Below are 22,605 nucleotides of genomic sequence, written 5' to 3'. Positions count from 1 at the left end.
TGCTTGTGTAAATCCTTTCTCGTTTGACTTAGATTAGGTATTATTGTTTCTAAGACATTGTGACTGAAGAAGGATAAGTGGGTTACTCAGTTCACACAACCAGAACAGAGGCAGAGGCAGGACTCGAACTCAAGCCTACTGGCTTCAACTTCAGCACGCTTTAGGTACTGTTGGTGGTTTTCAGGAAAATGAGCTGCCATGTCCCATCAGACAGTCACTCTCAGAAACACATGTTACTCTACACAGGTAGAATTTGGTGACAAAATGGGGAGAGACGTTGGGGCTGAAAATCTGAAAAAGAAGGCGAATCTACACCTGTTGTGAATGAAAAGTGAACAGAGAATACTGCATGTTATTTTTCAAATAATCTTATTGATAGGAGAAGGAGTTTTTAGACCTAAACAGTCTGGCAAGAAAACTGCTTAAAAATGGCTTTTCCTAGGCCTGAAAATATAAGAGGAAAGCAAGTTTCTTTCCAGATTCCCTAACACCTGCTATCGTGATTCTGCTGTTTCTTGCCTTTTTCTTTGTGCACAGTATGCTTGAGACAGATGCATGCAAAGCCATTTCCCTTCTGTGCTTTGTCATAACTTGTTCCTGAAGTCATGTTCTCTTGTTTTGAGATGCTTGGGATATGATTAAAAACACCTTCCTCATAAATTATGGTTTTATCCTTTTGATTTCTAGAATATTAACTTGAGATGGCTCATTCTAGTCAAGCATCTCATTAGTTTGTCTCCTTTTATATCCATCACAGTTTACACGCTGGGACCGATCAATTTGCCAACAAAGTTAATGGATACAAAATTGTATTCTTTCCAGTTCTCAAGTGTCTGTGACGTCTCCCGTGTGGCATTCTGAAGGTTGGTCTCATTCCCATGGCCTGTGAGTTTAAATCCATTCTAATTACCTTACCCCTACTCTTACCAATCTAATGGCCTTACCCCGTTCTCCCCTCCAGTCTCCTTGATATACCTAGGAACAGCTTCTGTCTCGTCTCTGCACCTATTTTGGGTTTTCTTTATTAAGGTTTTATTTGAGAGAGAGCGAGTGAGCTCACAAGCGGCAGAAGGGGCAGAGGGAGAAGCAGACTCCCTGCTGAGCAGAGAGCTGGATGTGGGGCTCGATCGCAATCCCGGGCCTCCGGGTCATGACCTGAGCTGAAGGCAGATGCTTAACCAGGCGCCCCTACTTTGGGTTTTCTGGAAAAATTTAAAGCCGGCCCTGAGCCTGTGCCCTCAGACTTCTCCCACAGGCCTAGGCCAGGCACCAGCCAGGTTACTGTCATAGCTGAGGGCTGGAAAAGGAGACACAGCCTCCTAAGTCCTGAGAGGTAGACCTGGGGCTAAGCGGTCATCCCTTCCTGATGCCTGCTGCCCAACATCCTCACGGCAGAATGACATGTTCTGAAGAAAAAGACTGTGTTGACCTGAAGGTTCTGGAATCTTTTCTGAACACAGGCAGCAAGTCTCAACTGGCCCTTTGAGGATATAAACATGTGAATACCTTCAGAACGCTTCTCTGCTTAAGGCATCAAGATTTCTTCATGAAATATTAATCCAAGGTCTTCTGGAGGTTGAAATTGCATTACTTCTGCCTGCAACCCTCTCACCTTTGCTTGGGACCACCAGTAGTGCCCTCAAGGACAACAGATTGCTCCTGCTTTCAAACACATTGAGGCAATTACAAATTGCTTGTGATTCTGGGGCACCGTCACCCAACACAAACAGAGTTTGTGTCATCTCCGATGGATCAGATGTATCTTATTTAGATGAAGCGGGACCTTCCGTACTACTTCAGATCCTTCCTTGCTTAGGAAGCCCATGAGTTTGCACGAACAGCGGATCCACAAACTGCATCGTGAAGAGACCAGTCTTTGTGATCTTCAGGTTTTTGTTTTTGGTTTGTTTTTGGCAGTAAAGTCTCCCACATCAGGAATTAGACTACTCACGCTGTTCTATTACATTGTAGAATTTTCTATTTACGTATTTTTCCTAATGCCTTTCTCTGCCCCTTGAAATACTACTTATTCTTCAAGATGGAGCCCAAACGGCCTCTTAGCTACTCCTCTGCCAACAAGAGCAAAAATAAAAACCAGTAACAACAGTCTTTCCTAAATCCTGAAGCATAGGACTTGGACATGTTTATGAAATTTATTAAAAGATTCTCTGAATAGTTATCTGTGTCCAGATTTGATCTTTTCAAGTTTCTTCAAAGCAAACATTATATTGACAAATAGATGTATACATTTTCAACAGTGGGAATGTAGAACAAAACTTATCAAAACTTTTGCCATTCTCATGAAATAAATATAACCTGACTTATGATGACTCATAAATCAATAGTCCGTCAATTTCATGAGTTAACTGTAAAAAAGATCTACAGAAACACACTGTAGTCTGTAAAAAAAAAAAAAGCCTAGTAATTTTGTTGATTACTTTATAAAAGTTTAATAAGGGGCTGGTTAGTAAGATGGGGTTGGTCAATTTCCTAAATGTTTTCTTTTCCTGTCTTTGGCATGTGTCTGTTTATTAACATACATATTTATATGTTTGTCCCAGTGTTTAAGATTCCAAAATGTACTTCATTACCACTCTTCCCTAAGAGTTATGAAAGTCATCATTGTGCTGCGTTAGTGAAGTTGGATGGATTTTTAGATCGTAAGATCTAAAAATTTCCATTTTGTTTCTGAAGCAATAGCTCACACAGTTGTCAGACTTTATCACTGTATAAAAATGTACAGTGGTTTATTGACATATACATTCCAATATGTTTACAGCTGCAAGATAATGAGGCACACTCCGTATTGCACTTCATTAAAATTTCAGGCTCAACGTAACCTAGAAGTTTAAATGAAACTGCATTTGTAATTTAGTAATTCTTATACAGGACAAACATTGATATCTTTATATACAGTGTGATACTTATTACATTTATATGCCAGTCCTAACACAATTTTTTTTTTTAAATAACAGTCTAGGAAATAAACCAGAATATTCCTCTTTTCATCCCCACCTGTGATGCAATTATACAGGATTACAAAAAGGCAGTATACAATAAACAATGATTATTTCTCTTTTTTGCTTGAAAGCCAGCATCATTCTTAGTCCATGGGCATGGCGATTCTTTTATATCAATTATCTATAAATGTTCAATGCTTCACAGGCCAATGACGGTAATGGCCACATGCAAACACCTCACAAGTTTGATGTCTTGGTTCAAAAGAAGATAAACCGAAAGAATGGGGAAACTTTCCATAGCAAGAATTATGTACATGGTATTTGGCATCCTTCTTGCACTGTGAATGGTTCATTTTCATGGATGTAAAAATGGTCCCGTCCTTATCCTGAGCAGAGTTTAAACTTCACCACATCCACTTGGGGGATGAAGGCAACTTCTTCTCTGTAGACAAAGGAATCTGAGTGTTCTAAAAAGTGTGAGCATTTCTGCACACTCCACAACCCAGAGCAAATTCTTCCCCGGTGGGTGGATGAACAACATGGAGTGGACATTCAGTTCCTTCTAATTGTTTGCCTTTGGGACCTGTATAAATTTTGAAGGAGGCAAAAGAATATAATTAAAAATGACACATACATACAAACCTAATGTAAATATAAATCACCAATAAGTTATTCAAAGAAATTATATGGCTATGGTTACACAAATATAAAATTTAAAAATTATTTTTCTTCTAGCTACAAAAGTAAAAAAATGTTCACCACAAAAAATTCAACATACCAGGTATATACAACAGAGAAAGGACAGAATCCCTTACCTACAACATCCTGCCTAGAAATAACCCCTATGAGCTATAGATCTTATTCGATTAGTGAACGAGATACATCACCTAAAAAAAAAATTTTTTTTTAATTGAAGTATAGTTGACACACAACGCTACATCAGCTCCATATAACATAATGATTCCACAAAATCTATACATTATGCTATGCTCACCACAAGTGTAGCTACCGTCTGTCACCACACAAAGCTATTCTGATACCACTGACTGTATTTTCTATGCTGTACCACCTTTCAGTCCCATGACTTATTCATTCTATAACTAGAAGCCTGCACCTCCCACTCCCTCTTCACCCATTTTGTATCCCCCTTCCTGGAACTATCAGTTTGTTTTCTGTATTTATGGGTCTGTTGCTGCTCTTTTGTTTTTTAGATTCCACATGTAAGTGAAATCATACAGTATTTGTCTTTCTCTGACTTACTTCACTTAGCATAATACCTTCTAGGTCCATCCATGTTATCACAAATGGCAAGATCTCATTCTTTTTATGGCTGCATAACAGTCCATTGTGTGTGTGTGTGTGTGTGTACACCACATCTTCTTCATCCATTTATCTATTGATGGACATTTGGGTTGCTTCCATATCTTGGCTATTGTTAAATAATGCTACAATAAACACAGGGGTGCATCTTTTTGAATTAGTGTTTTCATTGTCTTTGGGTAAATACCCACTAGTGGTTACTGGATCATATGGTAGTTCTATTTTCATTTATTTTTTTAAATAGGCTCCATGCCCAGCATGGAGTCCAACATGGGGCTTGAACTCATGACCCTGAGATCAAGGGCTGAGCTGAGATCAAGAGTCAGAGGCTTAACTGACTGAGCCACCAGGGGCCCCTGGTATTTCTATTTTTAATTTCTGAGGACCCTCCATCTTGTTTTCCACAGTGGCTGCACTAGTTTGCATTCCTACCAACAGTGTACGAAGGTTCCTTTTAGTCCACATCCTTGCCAACATTTGTTATTTCTTGTCTTTTTGATTCTAGCCATCCTGACTGGTGTGAGGTGGTATCTCATTGTGGTTTTGATTGGCATTTCCCTGATGATGAGTGATGTTGAGCATTAGATACATCATTTAACAGCAAAGAGTGATGAACAAAAATGATAATGAAAACCCATCAGTTCAGTTGAACAGAAAATTATTCTGGATGAGGGAATATGGAAACTTTTGTATGAATGTTTTTCTCCAAGTAAGAACAAATTTAAGTGTAAATAAGCCATGTTATCCTTGTACCTTCTCTGAAGAAAAAGTACACACTGATGAATGGGAAGACTGATTATTAAAGACTGTTATTTTTAAAAGTATCTGAAGGGAGATTAGTAGAAAAATGAAAACTGGCCTAAATATATGAATGGTAAAATAATATAAAATTTAACAATGTGGAAGAAGCACTTTGGGGAAGATATAAGCTTAATAATAATCAAATAGATGAGGCTTAAAAATGGATATTAAGGAGGGCATGTGATGTAATGGTGTAATAAGACTGGTGAATCACGGGCGCCTGGGTGGCTCAGTTGGTTAAGCAACTGCCTTCGGCTCAGGTCATGATCCTGGAGTCCCGGGATCGAGTCCCAGATCAGGCTCCCTGCTCGGCGGGGAGTCTGCTTCTCCCTCTGACCCTTCCCCTCTCATTCTCTCTCTCTCAAATAAATAAATAACATCTTTAAAAAAAAAAAAAAAAGACTGGTGAATCACTGAACTCTACCTCTGAAACTAATAATACATTATATGTTAGTTAACTGAATTTAAATAAAAAATAAATAGAAAAAAATAAAAAATGTACAAAAACCTGTACTTTTCTATTTTAAGAAAGACCTGTTATGTTAATGTGCTTCACGTCATGTGTTTCATATCATTTAAAAAGGATTTTTAGCTCCTTTATAAATGAGGAGCTTTACTGTGCAGGGAATACTGGCTGGGCTTATACTTGAATGCAGAGTCCCTAACAGCAGAGGAAGGGATAAAAGTATGCATTAGTTTCCTACAGCTAGTAACCAAAACAATAAATGTAAATTTTGACTCTATTTAAGAGAAAAGTATGTGATTGGATGGAATGAGCTTATCCAGATCAATGGGGAATGAGATCTTATTTATCTCTTCTAGGTTTAAAAACTTCTGTGATGTAAAAGAAGGAAAACAGGAGGGAAAAAAAGGCTAGTGTTTATGAAGCTTAGGCTGTACATATACTCAGTAAATGTTAGTTGTTATTACTACTACTGAACAACAACAAACTGTGGCCTCATGTAAAGCAATAAAAATTAAGCTCCACAGAAGTGGAAGACCAAGGCATGAGGGTAATATCAAACTGAGGACAGATCATCTCAGAAGAAGTCAACTGCTGGTTTCAGCTAGCAGACACAAGAGCAGCAGTTAAAACCTAGAAAGGTAATTATTCCAGTTATAAATTATAAAGTATATCAGCACCTCCCACCCCAAATCACACTGCACACTGATATTCCACCTGCCCCCCTGGTGGGAGGGGGAGAGCTGTCAGGAGGGGGGACACTCAATGGCAGATCTAACTTAAGTGCATGACACCATCAATGATGGCTCCTGCAAACTGCAGTCCTTGTTTTTTTCTGGGAGAAACCAAAGGGTCATTTATTCAACAAATATCTACTTAGTGCCTAATGGGTGAATGGTGTTACATCAGGTGCTTGGGATGTAAAAATGAAGAGTACATGGCCCCTATCTTCACGGAGTTCATAATCTAATCATGATGGTGAAAAACAGTAACAAAAACACACCTGTAGACATTTGCGTGCTTAGTACTGAGGCACGGTTCTAGTATATTAACTCAATCTTCTACCAGTCAGAGACAGGAACTATTGTCCCTACTGTGCAGATAAGAAAACTGAGGCAAAGTTAACTTAATCTTTCTTGATTCTTAGGTCCCTCATCTTTAAAATAGGCACAGCAATATTTAACTCATAGGGAGCTATGAAGGTTAAGTATCCTGGCACGAAGAAGGTAGTCAGCAAATATTTTAGAAAGTAATAGAGGAATTATCTACTTTAACTTCTTAATCTGGACTCTTGTCCTCATCCATATATTAAAAATTGGAATTAATGGGTTGACAGTGGTTAGAGAATCAATCCTTCTGTCCTTCTAAGTAAAATGCATGGCCGTCTTCCCTGCTGATTTCACTGTGGGGTCTGCTTTAATTCTATTCCAGTTCTCTAAAGGAATGGATAAATTAGAGGAATGTGAGAGGCTGGGAGAGCACACCTCGGTCTGAGCATTATGATCTTAGACCAGCTACTGTACCTCTCGAGGCCTTAACTTTTCATCTGCGAAGGTGGGGATAACACCATCTACCTTATAGGTTGTAAAAACTACGTAAGAAAATACATTTGAGGGACGCCTGGGTGGCCCAGTTGGTTAAATGTCTGCCTTTGGCTCAGGTCATGATCCCAGGGTCCTGGGAGCGAGTCCCGCATCGGGCTCCCTGCTCAGTGGGGAGCCTGCTTCCCTCTGCCTGCCACTCCCCCTGCCTGTGCTCTCTCTCTCTGACAAATAAATAAAGTCTTAAAAAGAAAGAAAGAAAAGAAGGAAAGAGAGAGAGAGAGAAATTAAGAAAGAAAAGAAAAGGGAGAAAAAGAAAGAAATTACATGTGAAAATGCCCAGGATCGATGACCGTTCCTTCCTTCTGCAAACTCTCTAAATCCTCTCCTGCCTCATTTCCCTGGTTCGCAGCTGTTTCCAGGGTGGGGTCCCTGTGATGGCTGACCTGGGTGATCCTGTGAATGTGCGAGGGGAGGCCTTGCCTTGGCCGGAACCTCTCAGCAACGGACCCCACCACTATGTTCTCCACCATACCTGTCTTATTGCTAGCTAATCTCCTGATTACTTTTAGTGTTTTGTTGTTTTGTCTTTGTTCCTGAACATAAAAGAAACTTTCTTCCATTAAACAAAATGTGGATTTTCCCTGATGACATTGCTCGCCTCTAAGCTTTCTCAACTAGAAGCTGCTGATCTCCTGAGCTCCTACTATGTCATAAGGCCAGGAAGCAAGACTGACTCTCCTGGTTTCCATTTACTTCCAGACCACTGACTTACAACTTTCATTCAATACCCCCCTCTCCCTCCCCTTGAAGCTAACCTGATCCAAACGCTGCCCCCGTTTCACTCCCTTCAACTGTTCACCTCCAGCTCAGCATCCTCCTCCTGCTATTAGGTTTCACATCTTTATTCTGGCCATTATCCTAAACACCTAGCCTTACATTATTCTGATCTTGCTTCTTTCAAAGTCTATTACATCTACTTAAAAAAAAAAAAAAAAAGTTTTTAGAGGGGAACAGTATAACAATTTCTTTTTGACATGAACAAATAGAAGTAGCCATACTAAAACAAAACAAAACAAAAAACCTTACATATTCTTTTTCTTTCTGGATAATTTATTTCTCATGGTTTAAAAATCAAAATGTTAAAAAAATTGTATATAATAAGTCACCTTCCCCCCTTCTCTACCCATCTTCCTGGTTTTTCCCAATAGTTAATTAATTTTATTAATTTCTAGTGTATTGTTCCTGTATTTTTTAATGCACATATAAACAAATATGAGTATATATTTTCATTTTCCCCTTTCTTACAAGATCACATACCGTATACCCTGTTCTGTAACTTGATTTTTCATGTAACAGTCTCCTCTATATCGTTCCAGATCAGTACACAGAAACACCACCCTCATCATCATTTTCTTTTTTTTTTTTGATGGTGCATAGTACTTAGTGTTTAACCACCCTCCTACTGGATACTTGGATTGTTTACAAATTTTTATTATTACAAGTAATATCCTTGCACATTTGCCTTTTTTATTTACTTCACATATGTAGGTATATTCCCAGAAGTGGGACTACTGATGTGTCTGCAGTTTTGAGAGGCACCATCAAACGGCTTTTTCTATAGGGTTCTAGCATCTGCACTCTGATAAGCAGTGAATGAGAGTGTGTTTCCCAGCTTTAACAAAATCATGTATTGTGCTCTATACTTTTGTATGTATTTTCACCAATTTCAGATATATCTCATGTAAAATTCTCTTCTGTGGTCATGTTTACCTCACCTTCCACTTCTCTCCCTTCCCACCTCATTGGGACCACCACCCTCCTGATCTCTTCCAATCTTTTCAGTTTCTTTTTGGTTTCATATTCTTATTTTTCTCAGCCTGACCTCCATACACAATCATTTCTCCCATATTCTCAGTGGCTTAACTCCCTGGCTTTCTGATGCTCACTACATTGCCAATTCCCAGTCATTCTAGATCAAATGACTTGTCCATTTTATGGCACTGGTTCCAGGCGTCTCAAAAAAAAAAAAAAAAAAAAATCACAAGAATCCTTTAAAATGGTTCTATTATCAATTCGTAACTTCAAACTTCACATGGCCCTTTAGTGCCAAACAGTGATTCTTTTACTAATCTTTAACTGACTTCCTTTTCCTTCCCCAGGTAACTGTCTCCATTATAACTCCTGACCCCTCATAACCACGGTGATCTTTCTACTTCACTCAGAATGTCAGAAGCTTACAAGGGCCAAGAAATAGCCTGATTCTTCAGGCTAGTTTGAACCGGGTTTCTGCCACTTGGAACAGAGTTCTCATGTGATCATTAAATTAAACCAGAAAGTATATACATCACAGTCGTGTTTAAAAATATTAAAAGCATACCTGCAGGACAGTGTGGTAGTTCTTCCTTGGGAATACTAGTCATTCTCTGAAAATCATCATGACAAGCATTACAAAAATGTGTTGTTCCAAAACAGAAAAAGACAGCCACTGAACAGCAGTAGCGACATTTATATTCCAAAAAGTCTGTGCCATGTTTTGGACACATCTATAGCAAAAGAAAATACATAGACACAAGATTATGGCAAGTCATTTCAAACACACTTAAGATAGTCATATATATAGCTCAGTGATTCATATTTTGCAAGTACCCATAGCTCTCAAAACTGACTGAAAAACTGATGACAGATACATTAAAAATACTGATGAATAAATGTGTGGCTTTGCCCAAATGGTCTGGAGAAAGCCCTAAATTCTCATCTCAGATCCATCAGAACCAATCTGATTTAATAAATAAGACACATTTAATTTCCTGGTGAATTGTTCCTGGGCAGCCAAATTGAATAGTTAGTATTTCATCTATCTCTCAGTCTCACAGCTGTACTGTGAAGATTTCATTGGAGGTGAGATAAACCTAAAAGTGTGGCTGCAGGTTTAAGAAAATGAAATAAGTAAATTTATTACTTGTTGAAATATGGTGACCATTTCATGGAGGACAAAATTATAAAACGCAAATACCATCGAAGAGAATAATATCTATGAATTAATTTGGAAAATTATACACTGCATATAAACATCCGAAAACACTGGGCAAAAAACCTGCTATACTATTCCCACCACATTAGTTAGATTATTATTTTTGAAAAAACAGAGGTTTAACATTTCTAAACTGTCCTTTCTAATAAAATGTTCTGCCCACCTGAGCCCTGGACACATCAGAACAGGCACCACAAATGAGCTCTCTGGGATCATAGTCATCCCCTTGTCCAGCCTCAGCATCGCAGCGAGCTTCGCCACCAAAATATGCCTATGCAGAGAACACAATTAGATTACAGCAAGAAAAAAGAAAACCTTGCTATGGGAGATACAGTATGAGCATAGCAAAAGTAAGATCAAGAGGTCTTAGAAAATACTATTATCTATTCGACACTCCCTTGCAATGCCAAGTAGATGCCTATATGGGTGGATCAGGGTATGAAATAAATCTGCTTTAATTCTGCAATAAACTCATGCTTACAGTAGGAAGTTCAAACATTGTATTGTCAAAACAAAATAACGAAAGAATGTATATTATTCCAAATAAATATCAAGAATAAGATATTAAGTAATGATGAGAAACTGCTTTTTCAGGGCAAAGTTTGAGTAATTTTTCTCATTTTGAAGTATTAAATGTTTCCTTCTACTGCTTTGATAAATATGTTTAAGAAATTTCCAAATTTTGGGGCGCCTGGGTGGCTCAGGCATTGAGCGTCTGCTTTCAGCACAGGTCATGATCCCAGGGTCCTGGGATCGAGCCCCGCATTGGGCTCCCTGCTCCGCGGGAGGCCTGCTTCTCCCTCTCCCACTCCCCCTGCTTGTGTTCCCTCTCTCACTGCGTCTCTCTCTGTTAAATAAATAAATAAAATCTTAAAAAAAAAAAAATTTCCAAATTTTAATTCTGTAGTACAAAAAATATGCCTAAAATAAATATTAGTACACAATTAGAATCGTGGGGCTAATGGGACAGAAAAAAAAAATCAATTTTGATTATACAAAAATTTTTAAAAAGGAAAGGGAACGGGTGCCTGGCTGGCTTAGTCAGTAGAGCATATGACTCTTAATCTTGGGGTTGTGAGTTCAAGCCCCACGTTGGGTGTAGAGATTACTTAAAAAAAAAAAAAAAGGAAAGGAAAGGGAAGTTTGGTAATTCCTCAGAAGACTGCTCATACTTATAAAGCTACACTGTGTGCAGGAACCCAGCAGTATCCAATATACACACTCGAATAAATGAAATTATCTTGGTGGATGGTTTATCTGTATTTGCTCTGGACACGAAATAAATGAGGCCAATTATAATTGGGGCAATCTGCATGCACAACATGTCCCACAGCCAAAAAGCTATGTCCATACTTGAGGATAAACAAATAAGTCAATATAAATCTATTATCTGTACCAGAAAAACAGGTCAAAAGACAGGCTCCATTGATATAGAGGTTATAAATGGTTGTCCACCAGCTAAATCTGGCCTCAGAATTATTTCATTTGTCCTGAGGTCTGCTGTTTATTCTAGCTGTTTCACTTTTCTAGATTTCCTGCTTGGCTTCCTAGACATTTTGGACTGTCATCCCTATGGTAACATATTCATTTATGATGTTTAACACACTGAACACACAGAAATAATATTTTGTTATTTGTAACAATACAAGTTTCACAAATGTACACTATTAGTCTTGCCTTGAATGTATGTATATTTATCTGTCTTTTTGGCTATCATCTACCTATTTAGCCTTCCATTCATTAGCTGTATTTTCTTTTTGTTACATTGAGAGACTATGCACTTTTCATTTACAGATTCCTTCATTCATTTATTTATTCTTTAATTAACTCAGTGTCTAATAACTGCCAAGTACTGGAGAAAGAGAAACGAAAAAACATTGTCTTTGTTCTCACAGAACTTATCAAGTGGCGCGGAGACAAGTGAATCAGTAATCATAATGCAAAATAAGGAGTGCTACAAAGAAGGTATGTAAGATACCAAAATCATGTGGTAGTGGAGAGGAGTTGCGGGCACATTACAGAGAAGGTGAAACAGACAGATTTGGCTATGCATACAAGCACCTCAGTTTGGGTGGGGCGTCAGGTCAGAGCGAAATGCAGAGGAGGAGTAGGGAAGAGCATTCCATGAAGAGGAACAGCCTATGCAATGGCATGGAACAGTCAGTGAGTGAGCAGACGTGGCCGAATTTGGGGAATTGCAGGCTGTTCGGTATTTGGTAGCATGGGGCGCAAATGGTAGCATACTGGGAAATGAGACTGGAGATGTGGACAGGGTAAGCAGAAAAATGACACATCAGATCTGAGGTTGAGAAATATTAATCTACTAGTAGTGATGTAAGTGTAAAGGATGGAATGGAAGGACTAGGGGCTCCACACAAGGGGCTCAGTAAGGAGGCTACTACAATTACCAAAGAAAATGATTAGGGTTGCTGAAGATGTAACAGAAAAAAAGAACTCAGGGAGATTTAGAGACAGAATTGAAAAGACTTTGTAAATAAAGACTGGAGAACGAGAGAGTCAAAGTCGATGATTATAATACTCCTTATGTGGACTTTGAAGTATGTGTGAGAAATTCAAATGTCTGGTAAGCAGTTAAATATTTGTATCTAAATCTCAAAAATTTTGGAAGGTCAGGATGATACAGATGTTTGCCAAAGACATGGATACACAGGAGCTCAGCAAAGGTAAGGAGGTTATTATTAGGCACGAATACAGTGCTGAGAAACTAAATATGTAAGGAGGAGGCGAAGGAAAAGGAACCCTATATAAAGGAGTTAAAGACAAATAACCAGAAAGAAAGGATATCAAGAGTATTGTCCCGGAAGCCAAGGAATTTTAATGAGGAAATGGTGAAAAGAATTAAGAGTTAACTTAAGAGTTAAGAGTAGGAGACATTTATTCAAAAACCAACTGGATTTGGCAAACAGGAGATTACTGATGTGAAGTAGCTTGTGTACAGAAATGTAACATGCTTTGGAAATAGTCTGTATAGGTAAAAATAAATAAATAAATAAATAAAAAATCCCAAAACAAATTAAGTAAAAAAAAAATTCAACTTCAAATGTATCAAACTTTCTGATTTTTAACTTCAGACTTAAGATATAAGAGTTAGCTATCATTATACAATTCAATTGTTAATCACATAGGTAATCTTTAGTTCTTAAAAATTCCTAGTATAATTTACAGCATACCTTTCTGCATTTGTAGCAGACATAATATGCATATCTGTTCATGGCATAGCCAGCTGGGTCATTATAAAATCTCACACCAGGAGTTGTGATAGCTTCACTCTTATGCAGACCTTCATATTCCAATCTCATTAAGGCTTTTCTTCTGACATCCTCATAGAGTTCTTTTATTGGATCAAGCAGGTCTTTTAATACTATATGATTTATTTTGTTCTGAAATTTAAAAAATGAACATTCTTTAACAGAATCATTTATCTATGAATTCAACAAACACTATGAAGTGTGCACCTAAGAACCAAGCACTGTGCCAGGAGATAAGCAGAGAGTGAACATTTTCTAAATAAAATGCCATTTAGGAATAATCCTGTAAAATCCTCACAAGCCCACATTTTCCCAAGATCAGGGACAACAGGGGCAAATGGGATATAAAGCATGAAAATTCTTCATATTTCCTGAGTCTGAACTTTTTCTCTGGCTGCCTTAGCTCCTCTGGGAATAAAAGATTGCCCTGTTGCCACAAATAAGACATACTCCCTGTGTGTGTGTGTGTTCTGGTTCCTTGGGGGTAGGGTAGAACGGCAGGTGACAGAAATGAGGAGGTAGTATTTTCTATATCATCTTTATATATCATTTCCTAAATGTGACCTTTCTTTGTGGCACCATATGAGAAGAGAGGGCAAATTACTACAATCTTTTGGATTGTTCCTCAGTCTAACTAAGCAATAATTGTGCTAAGTCTTTCCATGTTATGCCCTTCAAACCAGTCTGCACATCTGAAGGAAACAGGGAGAGCTTAACAGAACAAAAAGGAATGAAGAATGAATAGAGAAGGCATTGGCAATCACAATCTTAAACAAAGAAAGGTTTTTTTTTTTTTTTATTAATCATCACTGGCTTGCCAAAACAAGTTGCTACTTTGCTTACTATCTTTAAAGAGATGGGCAAAATGTCAGTATTTTCTCCTTATTTTACCTAAGATTCTAAAAGAATCTTGGTTTTCAGGCTTCACCTTTAATGGCAGGCATCAGAGCCTACAAGCACCACAGGCTCATTCATTTTGGTAGTCACCCGTTGTCATGTCATATCTGAACTCTGAAGCGTCTGAAAGTGGTGACAAACACCCTTTAATGCATGATGATATCTAAATGAATTTTCTGATGCAATACATTTAATTTCACTTAACCAGCTTTTAATTGACACTTACTGTTTTGAAATGCATAATAGATAGAGGGATCTTATAATATTCTCTGGCATCACCTGGATGAAAAGAGCAGAAACTGATGGGGGCTGGGGGTAAAAAGTAAACTGGGAAGGACACCAAGAGATGTGGACACATTTATTCTGGAAGATGAAGATAAAGATGAAAATAGAAAGTAGATAATTTCTGATTCTCTCCATACCTTGCAAATGGGACAAGATATAAATCCAAATGTTATCCTTGGACCAAGCCATCTGTTTTCCAAAACTCGTCGGCAGCACTGTAAGTGGAATATGTGACTACAGTCCAGCTTAAATTAAAAAAAAGAGAGGGATATAAGCAAATGTGATAATAATAAACACTTGAATAACTGGCAGATTATTCAATGAAGGTGCTAGTTAAAGCAGATAAAAGAAAAATCAAGTTTAGGACAATGAAATTTCAGCACTTCTCTGTTATTCATGAAATATTAACTAGGTCTTCAGCTTCTTCCAGTTTATTACCACTTGCATATTAATGCCACCTTATAAAGAGTAAGTCAGGTTAGGGAGCAATTTAAAATTATTCCCTTTTGTATCTCATAGAAAGAAGGAACTACTGATTTAAAGATTTAAGATTTATTTTTTGAGAATATTCATTTATCTTAGAATCGTAAGAACTGAAAATATAAACAAGTGGTCAAATTTAAAAAAACATTTAGCAAACAGTAACTTCAATAATATCACTAATATTATAGACGTACGCATATACTTTACATACAGAGGTGCGTGCTACTATGTACACATCAATTACATAGTGCTACCATTTTGGGTTTTGGAAATTAAGGAGAGCAGTTACTAGATAATCTGATTATTTTTTCCTCCCTTATGAACATTTCATACATTCCATTGATTATATAGGCTCAGACAAATGACAAATGAAAGCTGAGCACACAAAATGGAAACAGAACATAAAGAGTTGGAATTTGCTCTTCAACAAACTGGGAGATACTAGGGGCACATTTTCTCCCAGTGAGGCAAGAAGTTCAGGGATCTCTTTATTTCACAGATAGATGCATTTCTATTTCCCATGTTAAATTCCAGGCACTTTATAAGCTGAGACAACCTGAATGGCTGGTGCTGCTGAGAGCGCCTCGGTGAAGCAGATCATGCACATGTCGTCGGCGTCCTGTTTCAGCGTTGTGGCACTTTTGTCGCAGCCGTGTAGACAGGGCAGACAGTGCTCTTCATTCTTGACACCTCCACACGGATGGCCACAGGGATGCGTCTTACTACAGGCTATCTTAGCATACTCCTATTAGACATAAATTATAATGGCATACAAAATATCAAAAAAGGCACACAGCCTGGTAATTATATCCATTATGTTAATTTTCCAAGATATTTCCCACAGGAAATACACATTAAGGCTATGTACCAATAAAGTTATTTTTATTCTTTTTACTTTTTTTAAGATTTTATTTATATATTTGTCTGAGAGAGAGAGAGAGCACAAGCAGGGGGGGAGTGGCAGCCAGAGAGAGAAGCAGGCTCCCTGCTGAGCCCTATTTTTATTCTTTATTTGAATATAACTTATGGATTATTAGCAAATTTTTTTAGTGTGTAATTTTAAAATTTTAATTTAAATTTTTTCAGTGTGTAATTTCTCTTTTAATGTGATTTAAAAAAATTTCACTTCACATAAAGAGAATGATGATAAAAAGTGAAATATAATTTTAATCTATTTATTTTTGTGCATAGTCATGAAGCAAAAAAATTCTGGATATACAATCTCCCAATCACCACCTATCCCCTCATTAAAATGGTATAAAAAACATACAGGCGGGTGCCTGGGTGGCTCAGTCGGTTGAGTGTCTGCCTTCGGCTCAGGTCATGATCCCAGGGTCCTGGGATCGAGCCCCGCATTGGGCTCCCTGCTCAGCAGGAAGCCTACTTCTTCCTCTCCCACTCCCCCTGCTTGTGTTCCCTCTCTCACTGTGTGTCTCTCTGTTACATAAATAAATAAATAATCTTAAAAAAAACAAAACAAAAAACCATACAGATATCTTTCACTAGCTGGGCCCTATCCAAGTTCTTGTCAACTGAATTGAACTGAAAATATCTGGATAGCATGAAATATGTGTATGGATGTTCAGGACTAAAGAACTCTCAAATATTGAAAGTTGATTATAGGGAAATAAGTGAATAAAGTATGTAAGAGGTCAAGGAAATGCAGTCCATAGATTTTTACCTTTTTGTAGCAAAAAAGCAAACATTAAATATTTATTATGGTGATAGTTGATAAACACACACTGTGTGGGTTTGAGAAACTTATCCATTCTCTAGCTCTGATAAAGCATTTAGCTCTTGATATGGGGAATATATTAATTTAGAAAACTGAAGTGATGCTGAGCTCTAACTCTTACTTAATATGAAGTAAATCCATCATGAGGGAATGCATGCTATTCCTACCTGGGGCAGCCTGTCTAACTGCATACTCACCTGGCAGTCGGCATCAGAACACACACTGCCAACAGCAGATAACTCTGTTCCACTCCTGGAACCACAAAAGCGGCATGCTTCTGAGCTACTTGTGGTGGGCTTGCCTAGGTTCAAGCAGAAAAAGAAAAATCCTCCTTAAGAATATGTTTTCTACATATTTTAATACAACTAATAAAAAAAAAACCAACAAGAAAATCAGGTTTGTATCAGTTGCTATCTATGGGAAACCAGCCAGGCAGTTTTACAGTGGAAGGGTTGTAAAAGCTGTTGTAATTATAAAGTAACTAATCACAAAAAAAGGGACAAGAATCTAAAGACCTATCTGAAGCCAAACAGATAGCAGGTTGAGCAGATATGGCAAATACCCAGCTCCAAAAGCACAGTTCCAGATAAAATATAATAATAAAATTAAATAAGAATACACAGAAGATAAACCTTTAAGAATTTATATAATGACAAAATTACAAGGCATAGAAGAAAACCTATTGTTAGAGAATATGAAACTTGAAAAAAGAATTCCCATCTAAGGAACTAGCATTGACAGAGCAATATGTAAAGGAAATTAAATGTTTGAAACAGTCAAAGAAGGAACACAATCCATAAAACAAGAACAGAACAACAGGAAAAAGCACAGGAAGATACAAAAATGCAGACCAAGCTCATTTTAAAACACAGATACAAAAATTCTAAATATAATAGTAATACACGGAATTCAGCAATATTTACAGGAAAAATAGGTTTTTAAAAAGGATAGTTTAATTCATGAATACAAGAATGGTTAAACATTAGAAGATTTATTAATGTAATATATGACCTTGATAGATTATAGGAGAAAAAAAAAATCAGCTATGAGAAAAAAAGACCACGTTCTTGTAGCATGAAGAAGTACTCCTATGTAGAGTCAAATTTGTTCAGATTTGCACTTAACTAACTCCAACATCAAAAATTTGTGTCAGTCAGACAAATGGCAGGCTACAGAGGTACTGAAAATTAAGAATTTGTAAGATTAAATATTACTTTAAGCTGAGAATATAACCAGATTTACTTTAGAAAAAAATAAAAAATGGAAAACCATGTGTTTTGGAGATAAAATGACTTGCTCAAGGGAACATAGCTAGTGAGTGACAAACCAGGTTTCCTGACTTGTAGTTTAATGCCCTCTCTATTACAGGACATTGTCCAGTACATATAATAATACAGTCAGCAATCAATGATGTTATAGTTATCAGAATATACTCAAAATAATCCACATTAAATAATTCACAGTAAGTAAATAATATCTAGTTAAATCCTAAGCAGCAGGCATGGTTCAATCTTAAATCTTCTGCTACCTGTGTGTTCTCGGAACTCCACCATTGCCTTCATTGTTTTAGAATCTGCTAGTGCCATCAACCAGAACAATTTGGTTCTACCACAACCTTCGTGAAGGTCAACCTTGATAGCTTCTTCTTCTTCTTTGAAGACCTATTGTTTCATTAAAGAAAAGGGAAAAATACTTTTTTCACTCTGAAGGAGGAAGTATAAAATTTAATTACTCAATAACAATAACGGTTTTTATTTACTAAGCACTCTAGGAAGTTTTGGACATTTCCAATCTTGTCCTGAATCTTGACAACGGCCCCATTTTTATAAATGTGGAAACTAAGTTTGAGAGGTTAGCCAACTGTCTTGGTTTACACAGCGATAAATGAGACAGTTGGGAACTCCACTGAGGCTCTGATTGCGAAGTCCCTTTCTTCCCATCACAGCAAGCCTCCTTCCCACATTTATTTCAAAATTTACTGAACATATCCTATGCTCCAGATACTGCTCCGCACGTACAGACAGAAGCTGTCACCTGTCTTTGATGAGTCTTGGTTCGCCGATGAAGATGAAGGAATCTGTCACAGTCAGTGCACAGATTTCCACATACGTTGCATAAAATGATGGCTGCAGTTTCTCCATCATCATGGTTGTCACACATAGGCTGAAACAAGGTGTTCCCACATGTCACATTACATTTACAAGAATGCCGCAGATGCTCATACAAATGGAATGTAATTTATTTACAACAATAACGTTATTGTTCTGAAGTCTATTAGGAATTTAGACGCTGAACATTAAACAGAATTATGGCAAGTGTACTTAAGTACAAAAACCCCTCAAAACCCTTAATTCAATAATTAATGTGCTGAGCAGGTTTAATGATTTTTTAAAACAAATTTTTTTAAAGATTTTATTTATTTATTTGAGAGAGAGAGAGACTGAGAGAGAGAGAGAGAGCATGAGAAGGGGAGGGTCAGAGGGAGAAGCAGACCCCCCGCTGAGCAGGGAGCCCGATGCGGGACTCGATCCTGGGACTTCAGGATCATGACCTGAGCCGAAGGCAGTTGCTTAACCAACTAAGCCACCGAGGTGCCCGGTTTAATGATTAATAAAATAAACATGTATACTTTGATTAATGACTTAAGAAACTTTCTTGCCCCTAGGTTCAAACATCCTGTATGCTAAATGAATAAATGATTCATTCTGAAACTTGAACACTAGTGAGAAAATGTTGAAAGGGCCTTTGTAAAGTCTTCCCTTCCAGTGTACCTAGGGATACCTATTCAAACTACTTTAAGTACTGTGTATTTGTGAATAAATGGTATGTCATGGTGCCTCTCTTACTGCTTTATTTACTTCTAACCCTAAGACTGATAACATTTAGAGTAAAATCTAGATATACAATGAGAGTGTGGCTAAAAACACATTTTAATATGGTGCAAACAAGACTCAGAGAAGAAGGGGAAAGCTCTTTTACATAATTAAAGCCCCTAACAAACTACGAAGAGGGGACCCTAAGTGAAACAGACTTGTGAGATGACCGTGGGCAATGTGACACAATTTTCCGCTAACTGTGGAATTTTGATTTGCAGGTTCGTTTTTTTGTTTTTGTTTTTTTTTTAATGCTAAGCTACAGCTTACTTTATAAGACAATTCTGGTCTTACCATTTGTTTTTGCTGTCCATCCTTTCCCATCCATCTCCCCGAAGAGAGACGATCTACATGGTCCTGATCCAGCACGCACAGTGAAGCCAGAGCAAGCCAGAGCTGTAACAGGAAAGGCTGTTATAATACTGAATTTTTAGAAAGGCTTAGAAAACACTGACTGCCTGACACATGATAACAGCTCAACAAATGCTAGCTGAATTTGGAAATACATGGAGACCCAGTGGCACTCAGGTTTTCTGACGTGGTACCAGGCACATGTGCTCATGGCTGTATGGGCCACGTGCACAGTATATTTACTGACTGCTGCTGGATGAACCATTCTGGTTTTTACCTGACATATAAGATTATCCTTTATTGGTCTACTGTGGAAGCAATGTATCAGTAAATGAATTTACATATTGAGTATTTACTGTACCCATGCCTCTTGCAAATTTTCCCATCTAGCGTCATCTGCCTGAGGCACTACGTTCCAAGCAAGGTGGCACAATGACTGTTCAATTTTACACAGTCCCATAAGTAGGCGGGGACATGTTAAATCCTTCTGCAGAGTAACAGCTCCTCAGAAGTCTCTGTATGCCCCTAAACGCCTAGCACTATCCTTGGTATACTTTGTCAGAAATAAGTATATGTCTAGCAAGCTTTAGAAAATAGCCTCAGAAACAGTTTAAAACTTTCTGAAGGCTTAAAGGGTAAGCTTCAGTTTTACACAGAAGGATATATTTCTTCATTACCGAAAAATAGTTAATTATTTAAGAAGTGCTTATGAGTGTCACTGGACATGAACAGGAAGACGGAAAAATAGAAAAAGGAAAAACAGAAACAGAAACCTGAAGTGTGCAAGGAGAAAGGGGGAGTGCAGAAGGAAAGAGCGTGCGTGCGTGGTGCTAAAGCTCTGTTGTAGAGGAACTGCTTCACTTGTCACACTCAATAACAGCACGGCATCAAGTGGCCTTTTCTGCCCCAGAGAAAGACAATTTGTCTTCCTTTCCAGACTTCTGAAGATTAAATCAAACGATTTCTGCCAGTGTTTGCTTCTTCCTAATGCTGCCACACTGCCCTGCTTCAAGGAAATCCCTAATCTCTTTTGGAAGTGCACAGGACATGAAATTTGGTAGGTCAAAAATGACTATAGATGTCTCATCGGAAGAATGCAATCCTACTCTCTAGCTAAGAGATTTTGCCCCACTCTGCCCAGGGCTTATACTTTTTGCTTTTTTTTAAAAGTAAGGTCTGTAAATCCAATAGGTAGGCTCTACTTTAGAATAATTAGGCCATACCAAATGAGTAAGGGAGGGCCTTGTCTTTGAAGGACCTCAGTCTATCTGAGCATAATGCTGACACTAAATTTACTGTGTAAGCTATGGTAAATACATTATTAGAAAGACAACAAAAGGGAACTTAGCCTTTTCTAACCAGTTGATCCTTAGCTTCCCAAATAATAACAAAAACAAGGGATAAAGAACACATAACAATGAATGTTTATAACCACTATACTTAGTTCATAATTCCAAAAAGCCTTTCACACCTTTTCCGTAAATACAGTATTTGGTAAAAAAAAAAAAAAATTGGATTAAGTTGACTTATTGATTTAAGTTTGTTCAAACCTATTACTGCAACGATACAGACCAAATGAAAAGAAACTCCTACCCTAGTTGTTGCAATACATCTCACTGGAGATCTAAATTCTTCCTCCATCTTGGTCAAGGCAATGATGGTTTCTGCAATGGCATTTTTTGTCACTCGGGACCATGCTTCAGACAGATGACCCTGTTGAGCAGGAGAGAATAATTTAGTAAGCAACCAGAAACGTATAATTGTAATAGTAAATTCTCTTCTCTTAAACGACATCTCATCAAAAAGGAAAGATTTGTTAGTGCAACTTTTTTTAAAAGATTTTATTTATTTATTTGAGATAGAGAGAGAAAGAGAGAGAGCATGAGTGGGGGGAAGAGCAGAGGGAGAGGAAGAAGTAGACTCCATGCTGAGTGCGGAGCCCGCTGTGGGGCTCAATCCCACGATGCTGAGATCATGACCTGAGCCAGAAATCAAGAGTTGGACAATCAACCGAGTGAGCTACCCACGTGCCCCTGTTAGCGCAGCTTTAGATTCAGGGGCATACTTTTGAAATAAAAATCCTTCACAACTCTATGAAAAATTCAACTTCTAATCACTATTTTAATGATTGTAAAGTAAATAAAAAGTTAGGTTCTCAATACTCTTAATCTATACAGCTCAAGAGTATTTCCTCTTATGTTTAGATAAAAACAGAAGTACTAAAGTACCTATGCTTCAGAAATTCCAATTATGAAGCTTTGTTATTTAACACAAAATTTATATAGCTAAGTTAATTGCTTTTAGATGAATATTACTAGAACCCAAGAGCATAAATGGGTTCACATTACAACTACTTTTATTTATTTATTTTTTAAAAATATTTAATTAATTTATTTATTTGAGAGATAGAGCAAAAGAGCACAAGCAGGGGCAGTGGCAGAGGGAGAGGAAGAAGCAGGCTCCGTGCTGAGCAGGGAGCTGGACATGGGACTCGATCCCAGGACCCAGGGATCATGACCTGAGCCGAAAGTAGATGCTTAACTGGCTGAGCCCCCCAGATGCCCCTACAACTACTTTTATTTGCTAACTTGAT

General features: G+C 37.7%; 1 protein-coding gene across 16 annotated transcripts in view; it reads right to left on the bottom strand.

Annotated features, from left to right (window-relative positions):
- Nucleotides 1-2,712: 2,712 nt before the first annotated feature.
- The window catches only part of MYCBP2 (MYC binding protein 2), a 283,331-nt gene continuing 263,438 nt past the window's right edge, over nt 2,713-22,605 (bottom strand). For 15 of the 16 annotated variants that reach the window (XM_032402809.1, XM_032402810.1, XM_032402815.1 and 12 more), the window contains 11 exons: nt 21,606-21,725; nt 19,956-20,057; nt 18,823-18,951; nt 18,317-18,449; nt 16,986-17,089; nt 15,610-15,798; nt 14,708-14,815; nt 13,311-13,520; nt 10,283-10,390; nt 9,466-9,631; nt 2,713-3,543 (listed from right to left, as the gene is read on the bottom strand). In XM_032402809.1, coding sequence (XP_032258700.1) covers nt 3,428-3,543; nt 9,466-9,631; nt 10,283-10,390; nt 13,311-13,520; nt 14,708-14,815; nt 15,610-15,798; nt 16,986-17,089; nt 18,317-18,449; nt 18,823-18,951; nt 19,956-20,057; nt 21,606-21,725 — 1,485 coding nt within the window. In that variant the 3' untranslated portion in view covers nt 2,713-3,427. The remainder of the gene's footprint in view (nt 3,544-9,465; nt 9,632-10,282; nt 10,391-13,310; nt 13,521-14,707; nt 14,816-15,609; nt 15,799-16,985; nt 17,090-18,316; nt 18,450-18,822; nt 18,952-19,955; nt 20,058-21,605; nt 21,726-22,605) is intronic. The other variant, XM_032402823.1, reaches the window with a different exon arrangement.

This window comes from Phoca vitulina, unplaced genomic scaffold (genome assembly GCF_004348235.1).
Source record: "Phoca vitulina isolate PV1807 unplaced genomic scaffold, GSC_HSeal_1.0 scaffold5, whole genome shotgun sequence".
Taxonomy (NCBI): domain Eukaryota; kingdom Metazoa; phylum Chordata; class Mammalia; order Carnivora; family Phocidae; genus Phoca; species Phoca vitulina.
This window is presented reverse-complemented; position numbering and strand designations above follow the sequence as displayed.